The 19,631-nt window shown below is 40.4% G+C and overlaps 1 protein-coding gene across 2 annotated transcripts in view; it reads left to right on the top strand.

Annotated features, from left to right (window-relative positions):
• The first annotated feature begins 6,567 nt into the window (after window positions 1-6,567).
• ADAMTS19 (ADAM metallopeptidase with thrombospondin type 1 motif 19) overlaps window positions 6,568-19,631 on the top strand; it is a 147,178-nt gene continuing 134,114 nt past the window's right edge. The window contains exons 1-2 of one of the 2 annotated variants that reach the window (XM_054186933.1): window positions 6,568-6,840; window positions 7,804-8,414. In XM_054186933.1, coding sequence (XP_054042908.1) covers window positions 6,762-6,840; window positions 7,804-8,414 — 690 coding nt within the window. In that variant the 5' untranslated portion in view covers window positions 6,568-6,761. The remainder of the gene's footprint in view (window positions 6,841-7,803; window positions 8,415-19,631) is intronic. The other variant, XM_054186932.1, reaches the window with a different exon arrangement.

Below are 19,631 nucleotides of genomic sequence, written 5' to 3'. Positions count from 1 at the left end.
TTCTCACTTGCATATTATTATTCCCATTCATTTTTGTCTTCAAGTTTATATGCTTTCAAGTTATACTGATTCCTTGACAATAAAAAAAAGGAAAAAAAAGTTTTTCTGGCTTTTTTTCTGTCGCTAAAATGGTGTAAATATATTACGATAGTATTACCATGATAGTAATTCCACTCAGCCATTTGAACTGTGTAACTAAGTAATGGAAAGGTGTTTTTAACTCACTGTATAAATCGCAACATGATTGCTCCATTTCTCTGCATAAAATCAGAATAAATTCTGAAACAGACTGGTTGCCTAGTAGGATTGTGATAACTATGGCTTATAGAATCTTTTAAACTACTAGTTTAAACATAGCAGACATCTACCTAGCATTCACTAATAATCTAATGTAGTTGAAAATTATTTTGGTTTGATCATAAATGCCATAGAGTTTTGCACCCAGTCCCAGATTTTTGTAGTTCCTACCAATCGCTTTCCTTCCTTGTACAGGTTGTGTTCCTGCCTGCTGTCCCCACCACCTTTTAATGTGGGGACATGCCTTTTAATGTGGGGACATGTGGGTAGGGAGAGGATGAAGGAGCCTAGCCAAGTTGCCTGAATTTGTTTCTGATATAAATTAGAAGAGGTTAGATTTTTTAAAAATACAAACGCTGCAGTCACAAATGGGATAATTTTCCACCACAAAGCAGAACTCTAATTTTCCACCAATTTTGATGATGCAAAATTTGTTTGATCTTCTAATCTGCTCTTACAGTTTCGCAGAGGAGTCAGTTTCATAATTTTTATTTCAGAGAGACACTTCCCTCCACTATGAGAATTCATGTCCATCATGCTATTTTAAGGATATTTTCCATTACTGCTTTTTTCCCAGTAGTTAATGTTTCCATGTTCTCATATACATTTACAAATTATAATACAGTTGTAAACAGTATTTTTATTTTGAAGACATGACTATTTTAAGACAAGCTTATTGTATTATTTTAAAATGTAACTGTCAAGAAGAACCATGCAGTGTTAATTAATAATGTGAATGCATTTTCCATAAGTAGTCTGCGCTATAGCATCTTTTCTACACCCTATGACAGCAATAGTGATACACTGTTTTCGATGGTAAATTGTACATGCTGTTGAGTACAGGCAGAATTTTATAAAGATTGGAACAAGATTTCAATAGCACCTATAAAACAACAACTTTAAGATTATACACATTGACCTCAAAAGGATTACTCTTCTAAATTCAGGCATGCATATAAACCATGGAAGTGTTAGAACCTTAATTCTTACTGAAGATCTGACTTAAAAGGCAATCTCACAAGTTCTTAAGAACTAGTGCCTTTATCTGCTTTACCTTTTGAATAACAAAGTTTTGAAATTACAAAGGACAAAAGTCTAAAGGATAGACTAATTAAACTGTTACTGTTTCCAAATTATTTTTTATTATGCCTATGCCATTTTTTTCTACCATTCTTTCACCTAATTCTTTAAACAAAGTAACTTTTTTCAGAATCAAAGCAAGTACGTTTTTACTGTCAACAGAAATAATTGTTATCAGAGATTGACAACGCCACACAAGGCCCTGAATTGTTATTTTTTGCCTTTTCTCTGGTTAGAGATAGAAGTTTTCAGATAGATCTCTGCATTTGTTTGGATGTTTATGTATTCACAACTCTCAGCTATCTCCTGAAATGCAAATTAAGCTGTCCTTTGCCACCTTCTTAATTAGGAAGAAACTCAGGAGGACGTTCTTTTCATGCTCTTGAAAATTCAGCAAATAGACTTTCTTCTTAAGTTGTCTGAATGTGAAGAGCAGCTCAGAATTTTGATGGATTTGCTTTTGTATTGGCAGAAATCAGGCAGAGCTTTGAAATCTTTTATGTACAAAAGAAACCTTACTAACTGAGTCACTACCCACAGGCAGAGTTTTAAAGTTGGGGGAGGGAATCTGTGTTCAGGGTTTTTTTAAAGACCTCTTATGTTGTTTCTTGTGTTGGTTTAACTTACTTTTTATGTTCAAAAGTGAGAGATCCGATTTCTGCCTCAGAGAAGCTTTCTCCCACATTAGCACTTTTTTTTTCCCTTCTCCAACAGGTGATTTGAAGGTTTCAAATTTGAAGTCTTGTTCTTTTAAGGTTTTCCGAAAATGGCAACTATTTGTTAGTCATTCTGGATTAGCCTTTTCCCCATAACTGATCAAGTGATATATTTGCTTGATAGATGATTTCCGCTATAGAAATTTGAGGAAGCTCCTTTTCGTGGGAGACGTTAGCTTGGCAAATTGTGCGGGACTCAGGTTCACGGAGAGAGCCTTGCTCTCTTTTAAATGGCTTTGTACAGATTCAGCTTTCTGTCAAATTGTCAACAATTGCCAAGTATCAACTTTTCTGAGAAAGAAAAAGGTGGCCAAATGAAAAGGGTATAATAAAAGAGCTGTGAAAGTAAATTCTGGTTAAATGGTGACTTTGCCAAACATTCTGTATAAATAGTGTGTTGAACACATATTTTTACCTATAGGTACCATCCACAAAGATCTCAATCAATTTCCTATTATGACTTGGTGAACTAACTCACATGGTAACAACTGTGACTTCAGAGTAAATTTCACTGAATTACCTAAACTCAAAAGGATCATAAAAACTGGTGGTGTAGCATAACAACATTAAGCTGCTATGAGCTTAGCTTCGCACTTCTAAATTTTTTGTACTCCAAACCAGCAGAGTTATTAAACTCACAAGAGCCCGACACACATCTTACTCCACAGGTCATCTGATTGTACTACTGAGTTTAGATGTAACTGTGAGATTTGCTCTGAAGCAAGATCTGCTAAAAAGAAGTTGTTTGAAGTGGTCTTAAATACATACATTTTAAATAAACCCTTCATTTTGAGCATGTAAATAACAGTATAGAATTACAGACTAAACATTCAGAGTCCGTGAGCTAACAGACAGTGGAAATTCACTGTTCAGTTGAAGGGATGGGGAACATAACATTTTCTAAAATGGAAAAAGCCTCATTTCATTCACACTTAAGTGGAGAAAATTTGAATCGGTTCACAAAGATCTCGCAGCTAAAAAAAAACCCACAATAAAATAGTTCAATCTGCCTTTAAACAAGTTTGTTTATACTGAGATAACATTTGCAAAGCACCCTAGAAACAGGAAGATGTGAGTTTCTGTTTCTAATCTCAACTGTCATATGATATGTGGCCTCAAGGTAGTAAGCACCATTCAAAACAGCATAGATTTTTTCCATTCATCTAGCATATTTTGTTAAGTTGTAAAAATTTGAAACAAATGTACTCAAAGATTTAAAAAAAATCAATGATATCATCAATCAGATATATGTAAAGCGTATGCACAAATAATTAACAACTATTTCCCTGTAAAGTGGATTAAAGGTTTGGGTTTTTTTGGTAACAATTACTTGAGGCAATCTTGTATATATTGTAAAGCTGAGGTAATTTTAAATCACTTTTGTATGTATGAACTTGATAGCTTTTACAGTTAGATGATTAAGTAAAAAGAAAAAATAAACCAAGGAAAGTCCCTGACTGATGGTGGTGTCTGTATTGCTAGAAGCTGACATTTCGAATTCAACAGTATGATTTGTTCATACTTATCTGAACCCACAGAACTGAATCGCTGAAACAGATTCACTATGTGATGGGGGGAAAATTCTGCGCTTGCTTATGTATGGTTAAGACAGTAACTGTAGCACAGATATAGATCAAACCATAGCGGTGAGCGATGTGGACGTTGAAAAGAAACATCCACATCTTCACGTCTACGACATGTCACCAGTGATCAGGGCACTATCATGAATGATCCTGGCACACTGAAGAAATGAGAAGTCAGCCTGTGGTGTGGCCTGAGAGAGCCCTTGCCCTGCTGGCCCCTCAGGGACCGATGGCACAATTCTGTATATTTAACATCAAGGAGGACTAAAAGAGAGGAATTTGCCAAATCTCTACTGATTTCAACAAAATTAAGCCGATTTATCTCAATCAGAAAGAACTGATGAGGGCACATTCTTTACCTCATTTTCTGTAATTTTTTTCTCATGTCAGTGAGATGGTCTGGATCATTGTTATACTTTACAAATCAACACATTCTTTACTTAATGCATTTGTGATTCTGCACGAGTCCCTTAGAATGCCAAAAGGCTTAGACCTTTCAGACAGAAAGCACAGTTTTAGGAATCTACTGGAGCAAACTAACCGTTTCTTTTCATTTTACCCTATATCGAGTTTGAAGATACTACTTCTTCCAGTTTTTTGCAGGCATAGCTAATACTAGCCCGCGTGCAGTATCTTCTGTAAAATAAAAACTATTTTGCAAAGAATTTTGGTGGCTTCATGATTAAGGAAATAAAGCCTTTTGTGGAGTACATGTGGATACAATATTATTCTCTCTGCAAAATAATTGCAGTATGAAAGCATTGTTTTGTTTTTTTTAATTCTTATTCTTTTAGACATAGACTTCTCTGCACTGGTTTCACAGTGACGACAGTTAGCATGTGGTGGGCTACAATACCGTCTACCAGTATTAACCTATGACCAGACTCTTTGTTAAAACTAATGAACACCAGTAGGGGCTCTATTTTATAGTGTATTTTCCCCAAAGTTAAACATAGAGAACTTCCCCCTATATTTTTAGTTTAACTATTGAAACGATAAAAAGAAAACATAAAATGAGCTAAAGAAATTTGTTGCAGCTCCACGTTGACTTTAGCTTGCCTTCCATTTGTACGTGGAGACTTATTTGAAATGTTCCTCCTTTTTTGGATGGTGATAAAGTCAAACATATTAAAGTCTTTCTCAATTGGCTTCTTACAGTCTCTTTACCCCCTGCAGTTTGTGTTGAAAAGGCCAAGTTCTGCTTACCTTACTGACAAAAGCAGTTCTTTTGTCTTTTTAGTAAGATTATACACGTGAATAAGAGAAGCAGTATTTGGTCCAAAGGGACTAGCTTAACTTCAGCAGATTGCAAACAGTTACAGCAATTTACAGTTTTAAAATGTGCAAATGTGCACGCCATGTCTTTTTTCCCTATTCCTGCTGGTTGTCGGTTTATATCTTTTGGGATGTTAACTGTACACACTGTAAGTAAAGATTTTCTCTGAGTATTTTTGCACCTTGTCTATATGTTGAGTTGTTTATAAAAAAATACACTCAGAATTTGTATCTAGCATTTGCACAGAAGCTTATAAACCACATCTTCCAGCATTTCCTAATAGTTGAGAGTTTTGGCTGTGGAAAGGCTGCAGTATTGGGCCTATTAACTAATTCTACTGCAAATTAGTGTGCATGTTGTTATTTACTCAGGAAACAAAGCTTCACTTTAAATGCATTTTTAAGGTAACCTAATTATCAGGCAAATACTACTTTGCAGCCTCTGGAAAACTCCCCTCTTCCTAAACTGCTAGATGTAAATCTGTCATCTTGTTTTTCCTAAGTCCCTCTGATTTTGCTCAGCTCAAGTTGGCTCAGATGCCAAAAAAAAAAAAAAAAAAAAAAAAAAAAGACCACTGTGTGGTAACTTTTTGCTATAAAACCAAACAACTAATCAAAAATACTGTTTGGAGGCTGTTGAGAATACATACCCATGCAGCAAAGGTTTCAAGCAGCTATTGAACACAGCAGAGGGCAAACCCCAGCTGCATTTGGCTTCTGTGGAGTCTAAACGTGTTTTTTATTTGGAGCACTAACATGTGATTTTTGTTTGTTTGTTTTGCTTCTCATTTTATACAACTTTTAGAAAGAATTCTTGCAACTTCGTAGCTTACCCTTAACAACACAGATGGCTTTCCTCTCCGCACTAGATTGCCCTGCTTTCCCCTAAGGCACAGTAGTCACCTTTGACACCAACAACAGTAGGTAAAACAGCCGAAGTTATGATAAGAGATCAGGCTTCTGGGGGAGGCGTTTACCTGTTGCTTCTGCCCGTTTATGCTGATGGTTAGACGAGCATTTAAAGTTCTTGCACGACTCCTCATTTAATCACTCCTCTGCTGACAAGGGCGGGGTGGAAAGCGATGGGGAGCTGCGCAGTGGGGGCAAGCGGAGTTTAGAACCCAAGCCACACAAAATCGGGCAGAAATGGTCAATCTCTGCTGCTCCCTGAACCCCCGGCAAAGGCTGCGCGGAAGGACGAGGGGGTCCAGGGGAGCCCGTCCTGCTGCGGAGACGCGGCACCGCGGGGCGACCCCCTTGCGCGCCCGCCCAGCCGGGACGTGTGCGAAGCGCGGTCTCCCGGCCTCCGCGCCCGCGCAAGGTGCCCGCGGGGCGCGGCCGGGACTGGCCGCTCCGCGGAGCGCGGCGGCGGGATGGCGGTGGGGCTGGAGGGGTGGAGGAAAGGGGGGGCCGCGCCGGGTGCCCGCCCGGGCGGGGCGGGGCGGGGCCGGACGGGACGGGGCCCGGCGCGTCCCGCCCCGTGGGGGCGAGCGGCGGGCGGGGGCAGCGCGGTCGCCGCCGCCGCCGGGGCGCAGCCGCCCGCCCGCCGCCGGGCGCTGTGTGCGCGCAGGGGCCGCGCTCCTGCCTGCCTGCGCCCACGCACACGCACGCACACGCCCGCCCTGGGCTGCGCACCCCGCGCTGCCCCCGCTTCGCTCTCGCCTGCGGCTGTTCCGCGGGCGCCCAGGTGGCTGCTCTCCGCGGCGCTCCCGGCGCGGCCCGGCTTGGCACGGCACGGCTCGGCACGGCACGGCCCTCCCTGTCCATCCTGCCTGCCTGTCGGCGTCCCGCGGACGCGGAGCCGCTGGGGATGGGCGGGAGGATGCGCCTGAGCCGCGTCTGCTGCGTTTTCTACCAGCTGTGCGTGCTGTCAAGCGGGCTGGCCGCAGGTAAGTGCGCGCCTTCCGCGGGCCGGGGTCGAGCCCCGGGGCGGCCGCCGTGCCCCGCCGGTAGCCGGTACCTGCCCGTTGAACAGCCGAGCCCGTCGCCTGTAGCCGGTGGGTGGTGAGGTGCTGCCTGATCGGTGCGTGGCAGCGCGCCCGTCGGTGCGGGCACTGATTTTCATCCACAGCCCTGTCATCTCAGCGTGCGTGGGACGAGTGTGTTACTGGAACTGCCTTCTGTCGCAGGCTGGCGGAGGTCGTGTGGGCTCCCATGTTTATAAACGTAATGCTGGCACGCGGGGAATCTTGGTTAAGTTGCGGTACGGTGCATGTAATACGCAGACATTGCTAATTGGTGATTATAGTTCTGTTTGATTGTGGTGATAATGACGCTACAGCATATGCATGCATCTGCCACTTCTTCGTGCCCTCGCAAATGTGCGGCCGTGGGGCGTGTGTGTGTGTTTTGCTGCACTCTTGAAATCATAGTGGGACTTGCAAAGCGGGCCGAGAACAAGGCTGAAATTTTCAAATTTTTTGTTCAGGTTTTCCCTGCTAAACTAACATTTTCTTTTTAGCGGTGTGAAAAAATTGCCACTTTGTCTAAATGATGAAAGGTTTGTGCAGCTCTCCTTGCATAGAGGTGGTGGTCATGAAGAACATCCCCAGCTGCTGGTACAAACACAACTTCTGCCCAGATTGAGCTCCAGCTCTCTCTCAGTGTTTACCAGGATGGTGGCATGTCCCAGACCCCTGAAGTGGTACAGAGACCTCTAGGGGCTGGCCCCTCTGCGGTGTGTAAGGACAGGATGAAAGGGCCAAATGGAACCCTTTGTATTTTGGGTGGGATGCTTGGTGGGCTGGAGGCCAGGGGGAGCGTGTTGTGGAGGGCATAGGGTAGGTTTCTGGCAAGCGCTGTGTGCAGCTGGGTGCTTCACTCACTTAAAGCATCTGCTGGCCTTCCCGCAGGTCTCCACGCTGCAGAAGAAACTGAGGAGTGGGAGATCGTCTTCCCTGCGCTGTGGAGCAGGGGCCAGCAGGAGCCAGCGGGTGGCAGCGGTGGTGGTGGGGGCTGCAGTGCTGACCCCAGCTGTGGGAACCGGAGCAGCACCCTCAGCAATCCCGTCACACCTAGCCCAGTGGCCGGCAGTTCCCGGGAGGTGCGTTCAGTCTCCTCCTCGGTGGAGGGGCAGGCGCATGCTGTGGGGCAGGCGGCAGAAGAAGAGGACACTGAGGATGAGTATGAATCTCAGGAGTTTTACCACTGGTCCCCCCTGCCCCAGGGGTCTGGTGCTGCCTCTCAGTTGCCACCACCACCATCCCCACCACCACCACCTCCAGCAGAAGATGGAGATGAGGTGCTGCTGAGGATCCCGGCTTTTGCTCAGGAGCTCTACCTGCTGCTCAAGAGGGACAGCCGCTTCCTGGCTCCTGGTTTTGCCGTGGAAGAGCGGCTCGGGGGTGAAGGCAAAAGCCCGCCTGGTGCTGCACAGTCACAACCTGAGAGAGCTTGTTACTACAGTGGTGCTGTCCTCCGCTACCCGGGCTCCTTCGCCTCCTTCAGTACCTGTGGTGGATTGGTAAGATGACCTTGCATGCAGGGGTAGCACCAGGGTCTCCATCCAAGTGTCAGCTTCATCTGCTGCTTTTCACTCCCATCCCTTTCCTGAGGTCTTCCATAGCCTTTCTTTCATATCCTTTTGGCTCCTATCTCTGTGCTTATCCTTATTTTTAACCATTTTGCCATTCATACTTTTATTATCCCACTCATAATTTTTCTCAAATCCTACTTGTGCCTTTGTCCTGTAAAGTTTTGGTGTTCTTTGTCCCATTTCCAGATACACTTTTGTCCCTCAGTCCCATACCTTTCTTTTGTGGATCTCCTTTTTATTTGTACGCCATTCTTTCGTCAACTTTTCTCATCTCCATCCCTGGTTTTATCTTGGTTTTCAGTGTGTGCCTGTAATTAATTAACCCTCCTTCCTCTTCACTGTATCATCATCTCTCCCCCAGTCCTTCTGTAATCCATTTGTTCATCATTCCCATCCTATATTCTAAAGTTATCATCTGTGTTATCTTACCTGTCCTCTAGATCTCAGTTTTCAGACTGTTCTGTCTTTCCTACTTCTACCAATATTTTATGCCTGCTTTCTCATCTTCATTATTCCTTTTCTCTCATTTGATTGGCCTTTTTTCTCTACCTCACAACTTCCCACATGTGGAACCTGTAGTTAATTTGATTTGGGACTCCATACCTCTTTTTCCTTTAAGATCCTCCGTAGAAGTACACCATAAGTACGTTCTCAGCAGAAATGTTAATGCGGTCAGACCTTTTGAATGGTTACTACTTCTGTGGCATACCTCCCTTATTTAAAACAAATTTCACCTGCTATAATTTCTCTCAGATCAGTCATGCTTTTTACCAGGTAAGGAACCAGAATTGGGCACACTGACAACAGTAGTGGTGACCTGGTGCGCTGCGATTCCAAGATACTTGGCGGGGGATGGAAAGAGTAGAGAGCAGCTGGGAAGATGTAAAATGCTGACAGGATTTAAACCAAAACCAATTATTACTACTGTTATTCTGATTTTGGGCCTTTATATAGCATCATAAATTCACACGCCTGCAGCACTTTACAAAATATAGAATACAAACAGTAATGGGGAGAGTTAACGTCATCGTGACCCTGGGTTTTTTGGGTGGCTAGATGGGTGTAAATCACCACAGTCACAATAGATGTTTTCTTGTATTTCTTTCTGAATTTGAGCATCTAACTCGTTCCATTGTTGATTCATGAAGGTATGTCTGTCTGGTTTTTATTTGCATGGTCATGAAGTGAAACTAGGTAAAATGTGGAAATTTGGACTACTTATTCATTCGCCTGTTTGGACTTACTCACAAAGTCAAAACCCAAACTGAAAGTGGTGGAGAGGGAACGTGTGTGGACTGACACCAAATAAAATATTTGCCTGCACTCTTGCAAGGTGAAGCTGCCAAGTTTCACACAACTGTTGGCATCTAATTATTGACTGGTTGGCATCTAATTATTGACATTTTGTCAGATTTTCCAAAGCATGGTAGCAGAATTAATTGTGGAGAAAAATGTTGAAAGTCAACTGAAGTTGGTTTGAAAGCAATCAGGTAAAGGATTTTTATGTTCTGGAAAAGCATTTGACTTCTGTGCTCCTTGTTAGAATTTTACTTCCTTCTACATGGCGTATGGGTAAAATTAAGTTAGAGAAAATATTTGCAAAGAAATTGGTAGAGAGAATTGTCACTCAAAAGTGATGTACATCATTGCATATCTGTAATTCCTTTGACTTGATTTATAAGTTGAAATTCGCTGTTTAAATAGACCCCAGTTCCTTAGGAGCCCCAGTAGTAATTTCTGGTTTAGTCGACTTTTCCTAGGAGTACCAGCTTACTCCCAGCCTACTGGCTGTCTACGCATGCATGTGCCCGGATCACGTTCCCCATTCAGAAAGATGCCGCTGAAATATAAACTATTCCGTCTATCTCAAATAAAATTGGAAACTGTTGTTGACATTGATCGGTGTTGTCATGATCCTCAACTGCATAGTCTTGTTTGCAGTGAAATAGTTAAGCGGCTGTTCTTCCTGAGAGTGTTGCTGCATCAGGCACATAGTAAAAAAAAAAATTGCACAGTGCTATTATGTCAAAGTTGTCATAACAAATCTTAAGTTATTTGTCATTCTGTATTCAGTCATTGCTTGGGCTCTCTCACATATGTAAGTTGCTCTGTTTCCAAGAGTCTTGAAAAAACATCATACATACATTGCATATTCCACCCTGTATCCTCTAGGCCTTGCCCTGCAAAAAGAGCCAAGCAATGTTTCAAACTACCTTTTCTTTAAAGATGTAAAAATCCATTGAAACTTGAACCTACAAATAAATCTTTGTAGGTGCTCAATTACAATTTATTTTTTCATTTTAAATGTAAAGAAATTTTGGAGAAAATGTGGTATAAATGTCTTAGATACACTCTTCATTTCAAAACCATGCAGACTTTGAGTTAGGGTTACTAGGTTGCATACACTTCGGAAAGCCAAACAAGTGGTCTGTAAGTCCCTTAATATGCAGATTAGATTTCCACTCTGCAGTTTTTCTCTTCAGTGTGAAATACAGCATCTCTGTCTAACAACAAAACTTCTACCATTCTGCTCTTTAGATAGTAGCTTTTTAGTGAATCTCTTTATTCACCAGGGAAAGTAACTATAGTCTGACAGACGACAGTGATTTTGCCATACAGGAGGAAGGGTGAAGAAGGGTAACGGCCAACTGAAGAGGTTTGGCCATCACAGAATCATAGAACTGTGTAGGTTGGAAGGGACCTTTCAGATCATCGAGTCCAACCATCATGTGCAGGGAAGGGTCATTCATGGCAGTACACGTGTGTGGCTGATGCTGTAGGGCTAGTATTGTGAAAAGATACCGGATCTTCAATAAAATGAAGAAAAGGCCTTGCATGAAATAGTTGTGCCACCCAAGTCAGGATGCTGGTGTTTGTTCCAGCTTCTCAAGACTTGGAGACGTCTGACATGCCAGTGACATTCAGGAAATAGAAAAAATGTCCGTGTAGAAGTCTTGACTGCTCTTTCTATAAGCAGAAAGACAAAAGAATATTGTTGCAGACGTTAGGCATCTTATCGCCTTGAAGTGGGATGTAGATGCTATTTGAATAGTTCACTGGTTGCAGTTGGGGAAAGGATGTAACGTACAGCACAACATTAAAGCTTCCCTGTGTATCTTATTTCACAGTTCTTGATAGCTTCAATAGTACATTTTTTCTTGAACTGTTTGTCAAAAGCCAGTGTGTAGGGGTGATAATAATGGGGTTCATTAACACACCATGTTAATCATGTGAATATACAAATGAAAAATGAGAGCTGTGCTCCCAGATAATTACTAACAGAATTCTGACTGCCAGTATTGGCTTCATTTGGCAACCTGTCTTGTCAAATGAAGATAACTCGATGGGTATTTTCTAATCAAACTGAAGACTGGAGGTATGCATGGACCATCTAGAAACTCCATCACTGTGACCTTGGTGTAATCTCAGAGTTCGCATGATCAATGGTGACAGCCCTATCCAACTCCTTGGTAAAACCCTTGTGGATTCTTAGATCCTTTTGTAGCTCAAAGGGGTTTGCTCTGAGTATGTTTTGGGATTCTGCACTAGTGCTGTGGGAAGATGAATAAGGAGACGTTTCCAAGAATTCTCAATCTGTATGCTGAGTGCCTACTTGGTGTTCATCGTTCGCCAAATACCAGGATGTAAGCAGTCTTGCTGATGCCGGTGAGACTGTTCTTCCGAAAGTGATGAATTGCAGAGCTGGACCATTAATTATTTAAGTGGTCGTTTCTACTGCTTGCCCGTGTTTTGTGGTAATATTTGAAATAAGAAAAAAAAGCATGTAAAATGTTGTTGAACGGTTTTATTTGTGACCAGTAGATAAATATATAACTTACACCTTGTGGTTCTTTTAAAGCGTGCTGTAGGAAAAACTTACTGTGGACTTATAATTAAGAAATCTGGCTACTGGTTCTTTACCAACGATCTGCTGTGCTGCTAGCATGGAGGTTGAAGTAGTTTCACTGCATTTCCCCAAAGAGAGCTGTAAACACAGCAAATGTGTGCTTTATCCCCTACTCCTTTCATTTCAGAAAGAGAGGCATTTAGTGTTTTGGTTTTTTTCTCAGCACTGAATTGCTTAGGTAGCACTCCATGGCTATGTGGTGACAGGCAGGGATTTTCCCAGCATTTTTTTTTCTTTTTAACTGAAGCAGTCTGCAATAAATAGAGAACAGATAGGTAGATAAAGTGTCTTCTTATACCTAAAGCAATGTGGTATGTTTAGACTGTTAGGAAGTGCAAACAGCAGCAAATGTGTACATAAGAGGATGGACAGGAGAATGCAGCTCCCTGCAGCTATGCTGTTCGTCACAGCACTTAGCAGGGTGTCTAACAGAACACGTGTGGAGATCCGCCTAAACAGTCAGCATTGACAGCTGGGTGCATTTACTGGAGAGGAGCTTTGAAATTCGTCTGTGTGGTTCTGTATTTTCACTGGCTCTGAAGAATGTGAAATGGTCAATAGCATATTTATAGTCCCCTAAATCCCTGAAGAGTCAGTGTCAAATACTATTTGCAATGAAAATTAATGTGCATTTTCCCAGTGACTTGAAAGGGAACAAGTCTTGACACATCTCCAATCCAATCCAGGGAAGAGCTTTCTCTAGAGAAGTATATGGTGCTTTTCTTAGGCCTCATTGCCGTTAACAAGCAGGTATTTAAAAATCCGATCAATAGTTTATAGACAAGTAGTCACAGATTTACTCCAGCTGTTACACATGCATTTAAAGAGCACTATCCAAAGCAATGCTGCGAGCATTGGCAGAAGAGTGGATGTCAGTTGTTCTGTGTCATGCGGAGAAGTGCCAGACATCCTTGGAGAACAGCTTTTTAACAAATCCTTCCGATGGTAACGTCCTACCTTCACAATAAAACTGAAATAAATTAGGATGTGAAAAAAACTATGTGCCTTCTTTGGCTAATGGAATGCTTGCATGCTACTTAAGCAAGATTTGAAAAAAATCTGAAGCACCGTTACAGGAAATGTATGATTTTTTTATTCCTGACGCAAACTATGTATTGAAGATGAGTGCTGTTAACTAATAGTAAGGGAATGACACATGATGGATTCAAAATATTTTAGATTTTGTAGGGTGTTCTAAATTGACATGACCCTTAAAATTCAGGACATATAATACAGCTTCTACAAAACTAGAATTTTTTATTTTGTACCTATCCATCAAGAATAGTCTTGACTTTACACGTTTTCTCAGAACAAGCAGAATGAAGTATTAATAGAACAATAGTAATAAAATAAAAATATATATTCCATATTCTAAAGCTCTACACACAGTCACTTTTGAGGATAGCATTCGGCCTGAGAAGAGGCTTCATCCTTGTTTTGACATCTTTCCTCCTAGAGAAGGATTTAAACCACAAGTGTTTCGACATTTTTATATGGGAAAACTCCCAACAAACATCGTTCTTAGTTACACATCCTGCAGCGAGAGTGGTGTCTGACTATACATGAATTTTTGGACAGCTTGGACAGCTTTGGAGAGCCATACTGAACTTCTGCCTTTTGGCTGTACAGATTCTTTTAGTGGCAATGCAATACTTAAACTGCTGCAACTCCTTTCCTGGCATGGGATCACACTGATTGGGCGTACGTAGGTTGTTTGCATTGGGTGTGAGTAGTGAGACTGAAATTTGCTGTGCAGTGCGCATGCAAGGCAAATCCTTGCTTTTGTGAGCATTCCTGCTTTTGTGGGGCTTTTGGAGCAGGTGGTCAGGAGCAACTCACAGGCTTCATAAATTGCCCTGGGAATCTGTGCTTTTACAGGTTGTGAGCTCCTGGTGTAAGGCTCTGAGGCTTCTTAATAGACTTCTTGCTTCAATCAAGCTGGAGGGCGACTACCGCATTACACATCCTGAACCATACAGTATGAGACTGAAATGGGTTAACTACAAAGCCTCTTGTCAACCAAAAATAGTACCCCTGCCTCCCCACTTCAGTGATGTTGCAGTTACACATTGACATTGAGTAACTTCCACACCAAGTGCTTTTCTAAAAGAAATTGGAGACAATTAAAATTTCTTTTGTGCTGAGGGTAAGCATTAGAAAACAGAGATCACCAACAATTTTTGATAAAAGGGGAAAGAAAAATGATTGTTAGCAATATTCATGGTCCATTTGATACATACAGGCTAAAGTTTGACATTGCAGAAGGAGGATTACAAAATTAAATAGGATTATCCTTAAAGGTTGCCAGGATGAAATGAAGTACACAGTCCCTCCTTATATACACCCAGCTGCCTGGGATTCTTAAATGAAAGAAAGGACAAATACAGGCAGTAAAATATGTGTTTGGATCCCCTCCTTTTCAAAACTAGGGCTAACTCAAGACAGAAAGATACGGGAAATCACAGATGGGTTTTTTGGAGGCTTTTTCAGTTGCCTATTTAGAATTCTAAACTAGTTAGTGCACAGTCTGCATACTGTTGCATTGCAAGTTTATTAAAGAAATGAAATTTTGCTGAGGGACAGAAATAAATACATGAATGAGGGTACTCTGTGAGTATCGCTTTCTGAGAGGTCACAGGTTCACCAGGTTTTGCTTTGTTGACCCTAACGTATGCCTTATTTGTATTTTAAACCTCTTTAAATGAGCAATGTAAAATTTGACATCAGTAGAAATAAGTGGGTCAGGTAGGGCATGAGTGGAAGTGTCAGCCCTGAACAGAAAGCAGCTTTGTTCTCTTATTAATAACTATAAAAGCATCAAGGTTATTTTGCAAGACACAAAAGTGAGATGGTAAATCAGAAAAACTGGGTAAGTCCTTTAATTAGTAAAGTTTTTGTATTAATTAAATAGTAAAGTTTCAGTCCCCTAATTTGAAGGTAACTGCTTTAAAAAGAAAAGACAGCACCGAGCCTCTCCCAGCTACAACAGTTAAGGTTAGTGAAATTCACATTTTCTCCAAGTCTTGTATCCCTGACTTTTATTAATATGTCATTATATGTGCCAATTGTTTGTTCTATAGCAGATGAACCAGGATTTTTAACAGAAACAAATGTTGTCCGTGTTGTAAGCCTTGTAATTTTATTTTAAAAGCGCTGTTCTTTGTCTTTCTTTTGTAAAAGATTTCTTGGACCTGCAAGAATGGAGGGGTTTTTTGGTAGTTAATGACAGATTGTGACAGGGGAATGAATAGGAATGCCTGTGATTTCCAAGACGTGATACCATAAAAATAGGAGAGCTGTATAATGGGGAGGACGCAACAGAAAGCATCAGGTGTGAGAGTCATCGTGGGGTTGATGGTAGGTGAGGATATTCAAAGGGTGGTCTGTGAAAATTGGCGGTCAGGTAGACGTAGCACGTAAATGATGCACATCTCTCTGCTGTGTGGTAGAGAGGTCTACCAGGCTAGAAAGGGATGAGTCAAAGCTATTTGGATTTGGGGGGAGAATGAGATGTTTGCAGAAGTTCTTCTGTAGAGCATGTGCCTTTCCTTGGTTTGCTCAGGTCTCTCACTGATGACTTTGGGGACATCGCATGAGGCTTGGTTGGTTGCTCCTTGTTTAGCAGGAGCAGCAACTTAATGGAAATAGTGTGAAATATGCCAAGCACATGCATGTGTGGGTTATATTGCATATCTAGACCATAGTTGGTCAAACTTTTATAAACCAATAGCCCAAAATTTCTATATTATATTTAAAATCAGATGTACATCTGTTGTGCATTAGCAGTTCAGTCAACCTTTTGTTGTTAACCTGTCACTGCCTGGACAATCTGGTCTTCTTGGTTATTTCTATTGCTTCTGATAATGGCATAAAATAAGCAAATAAATATTATTTAGAAGGGAAAGAATGAAGAAAATATCTAGTGTTAATGGCAGAACAATATATTTAGAACAATAAATCGATATTGTAACATTAGTTGCTAATAATACATGCATCTGCACGTAAGTGAATAGAAGTAAAAATTTTTGGAAGTCTGTGCTGTGAATGTTTGTCTTGGATCGACCAGTACTTCAGTCAGAATTATTTTCTGAATGAGTTTTACATCCAAAAATGTAGAAATGTGCCCAAAACTGACTTGTGAAGTGATTTAGTTTCTGTGTGATTATCCTCCAACAATTGCATATGCTTGTTTTATGATCTCAGCTGTGCTACCTTAAGTTCTCATTAGATGTCATAAGTTTAACTAGGTCAAGTCAGGTCAAGCTTATTTAGATAGCAGTATGTTAAGGAAAATACGTATATTTCTGCATGTGATGTTAATTCAGCTGGGGACAACTTTTCATGATGCAGTACAGAGTAAATGTCCTGTTACATCCCTCTGGGTTTAAGGGGGTGCTGGCTGGGGGAAGTGCCCAAGTAACAGCTAGAGCCATTTTAGTAATGCCATCTCTTATATGAAATGTTAAATGGTGCTTCAGATATGCTTAAACTTCTCAGTGCTCTTTTTGTCAGTGAGAACGCTGGTTAGCCTGGAGATCAGATTATAGGCTTGAAAACTCGGTGTAACTTTGCTTCAGGGCTTCTTGTATGAAGTGCTTTGCTTTTTCTTCTGAAGATGGGAGACAGGAGGAAAAAAGGGACACAGTAAGAGACAAAAAAAAGCTGAATGCTTGTTAGTCTAGGACACAGCTGTGGGTGAAGGGTGAGTTCTTGTTCTTAGTATGTGCAGGGAACATAAAGACAGGTTTGTAGACATATTGTTAGGACTTAATATTTAATTGTGGTTTTGCCTAATTTGCTTTGCAAAAATAGTCTCTAAGCATAAAACTGTCTGGATCTATGCTTCTGTTGTAAGCTCTGCGTGAAACTCTTCTAACATAAGCAATTTTTTTAATCTTCTGAGAATTTAAAAGCTTGTTGCAAGTTAGGGGATGGGAAGTTGCTTAGGTGATTTTATGTCTAGATAGATCCCCAGACTCTTTTGTCCCTCTGTGACATAAATCGACGCCACCCCAAACGTTTAGTAAGTAAAGTATGAGGGGAGTGAGGTAGTTAAAAGTAGAAGAGGGTTTATAGACTAAAAAGGACACATATAAAAAATGTACCTTTACAATTTCTGGCTGATAGTCCTAGCATGTTTCCCTTTTTCTGTCTGATCACCTGTTTCATCTGTAGTAACCTATCTAAGGAAGCATAATAACAAAAATTTCTTCTGTGTCCATTTGTGGTTTTTTTTGCTTCTAATACTAGATTATTTGAATTGGAAACAATGGAAGGAAATAATTCCTTCCTTTCTTATTTCATTTTTGGTGATCAATCTTTTGCTTGTTTCATATAAACATATTTACTTAAAAGTATCTAGTCAGTGCTCACCATTTGTATTCTTAAGCACATAAAATCAAGCTCTCTAGCTTTTAAAAAAAGTAAAAAAGCTTTCTTCCAAGATCTGTTTTTTTTTTCCTTATAGTTAAAATAATAGTAATTGAAAAATAATTAGATACTCTTCCTTCTTTCATGAGAGTGGCAGAACTTTGGTTTCTATGTACAACAAAAGGTAAATTAATATTTATTTTTTTTCCCCAAAAAGGGAAAGGAGAATCTGGGCTTAGAAGTTAAAAGCAAAAAAACTATGCATAGTTTGGAAAAAAAATGAGATATGAATTTCAATTAGGAGTGGAGTCATAGAAGTGTATGACTTCTATATATTTTTAACGTATTTAAGCAATGTGAATCTAAAATGATAATAAATTGTGAGAGTCTTATTTATTTCTCTTAAAACCACCAGGTTTGGATTAATGTAACTCTAGATAGAGATACAAAAAGTCTAACCAGCTTTATTTTATAGATGGACTAACTTGATTTGTTGAATCATAGTTCTATGCCCATAAATATAATTTATTTTCCTTTCTTGAATTACTGTTTTCCAGTTAGTAGTTTTGGCAAATTTTAGATTTGAACTGAACTGAGTTTCATGGAGCGTTGCCTTGAATTAAATAGTCTTTGAGTGCCGTTCAGCCCCTCTCTCAGAAGAAAACCGAAATAATGGAGTTGTGGATAGATATTTCAATAAGGATTAGCAGAGATTAAATTTCTCCATGGGCAGTCATGGGCGGGTTTTGGAGCTGTGCCACATCCTTCTGTGGCTACAGTGAAAGCACATGGGTTTCAACAATGGTAGCTCGTTGGTATGCACTATTTGAGTGTTTTACACGGATGAATCAATTTAAACTCGGATCTCTTATGTTGGTCTTTTTGATACTAGTCTAGGTGTTTTACCTAGTGTAGGTTACAGACACAGTTGCTGATATTTTCCGTTTACATCTCCTGCATGGGATCCAGTGTAGAATGCTTTGAGCTCATCCTTTGTGTAGTATTATATTTTTCCCTGCATAAAATAGTATTTCAGATTCTTATGAGATTAAATGCGGACTTGCACTAAAGAAATGGGGTTAATGCAGTTTCATTAGCTAAAGGTACAGCAGCTTGGTTCATACTCCAAAAGAGTGGTTTTCAGTCTTACCACAAGAAGTGCTAAAGTTACTTATATTACACCAAAATGCTCTAAAGAAACACATCTTTACAAGCACTGAGTCTTTAACTGCGAGGATTTTTTCCATAGGTGACATTTTTCCATAGGTGTTGCTTTTTCTAGGACTAGAAATGCTAGAAAACTAGTTTAGCTATGCAAAGGGACTTTCTTATACAATATTACTAATTACCAAAAAGTTGTTATATAAGAAATGACCTGGAATATCACTAAACCAGTTCATTGTAAAGAATTTTTAACTTTAGTTTTATGGAATATATTTTTTTAAATCCTGGCTTCCTTTGGAGAAGCTGTTGTATTTATTCTAGAAAGGGGATATGGTTGGGGTAGTGATTTTTTTTTTTAATGGTAGATCATCGGTGGTGTTCCATTTAATATAACGTATATTTGATGAGCAAAAACAAGTGATTGTTAACATTGTGCACCAATCAGTTATGACAACATAATAGACATAATTTACAGGTTAGATGGCTGTTTTAAAAATGGATTTTTATGCCAGTTCTGCTTTAAATTGTGCAAGTAAAAGGCTGTATCGTGTTTGTTCACGTGTAATTGTGTCTTAGTTTTCAGTTTGACTGTAGTTTATTTTATTGGTCTATATTGGTCATCTGTGGTTGGTTGAACATGTTGCTCCAACATACTTTTTGAAGCAAAATAAAATAAGGCTTTCCAGAACATTTCGGGCAACAGA

Source organism: Rissa tridactyla, chromosome Z (genome assembly GCF_028500815.1).
Source record: "Rissa tridactyla isolate bRisTri1 chromosome Z, bRisTri1.patW.cur.20221130, whole genome shotgun sequence".
Taxonomy (NCBI): Eukaryota; Metazoa; Chordata; class Aves; order Charadriiformes; family Laridae; genus Rissa; species Rissa tridactyla.
This window is presented reverse-complemented; position numbering and strand designations above follow the sequence as displayed.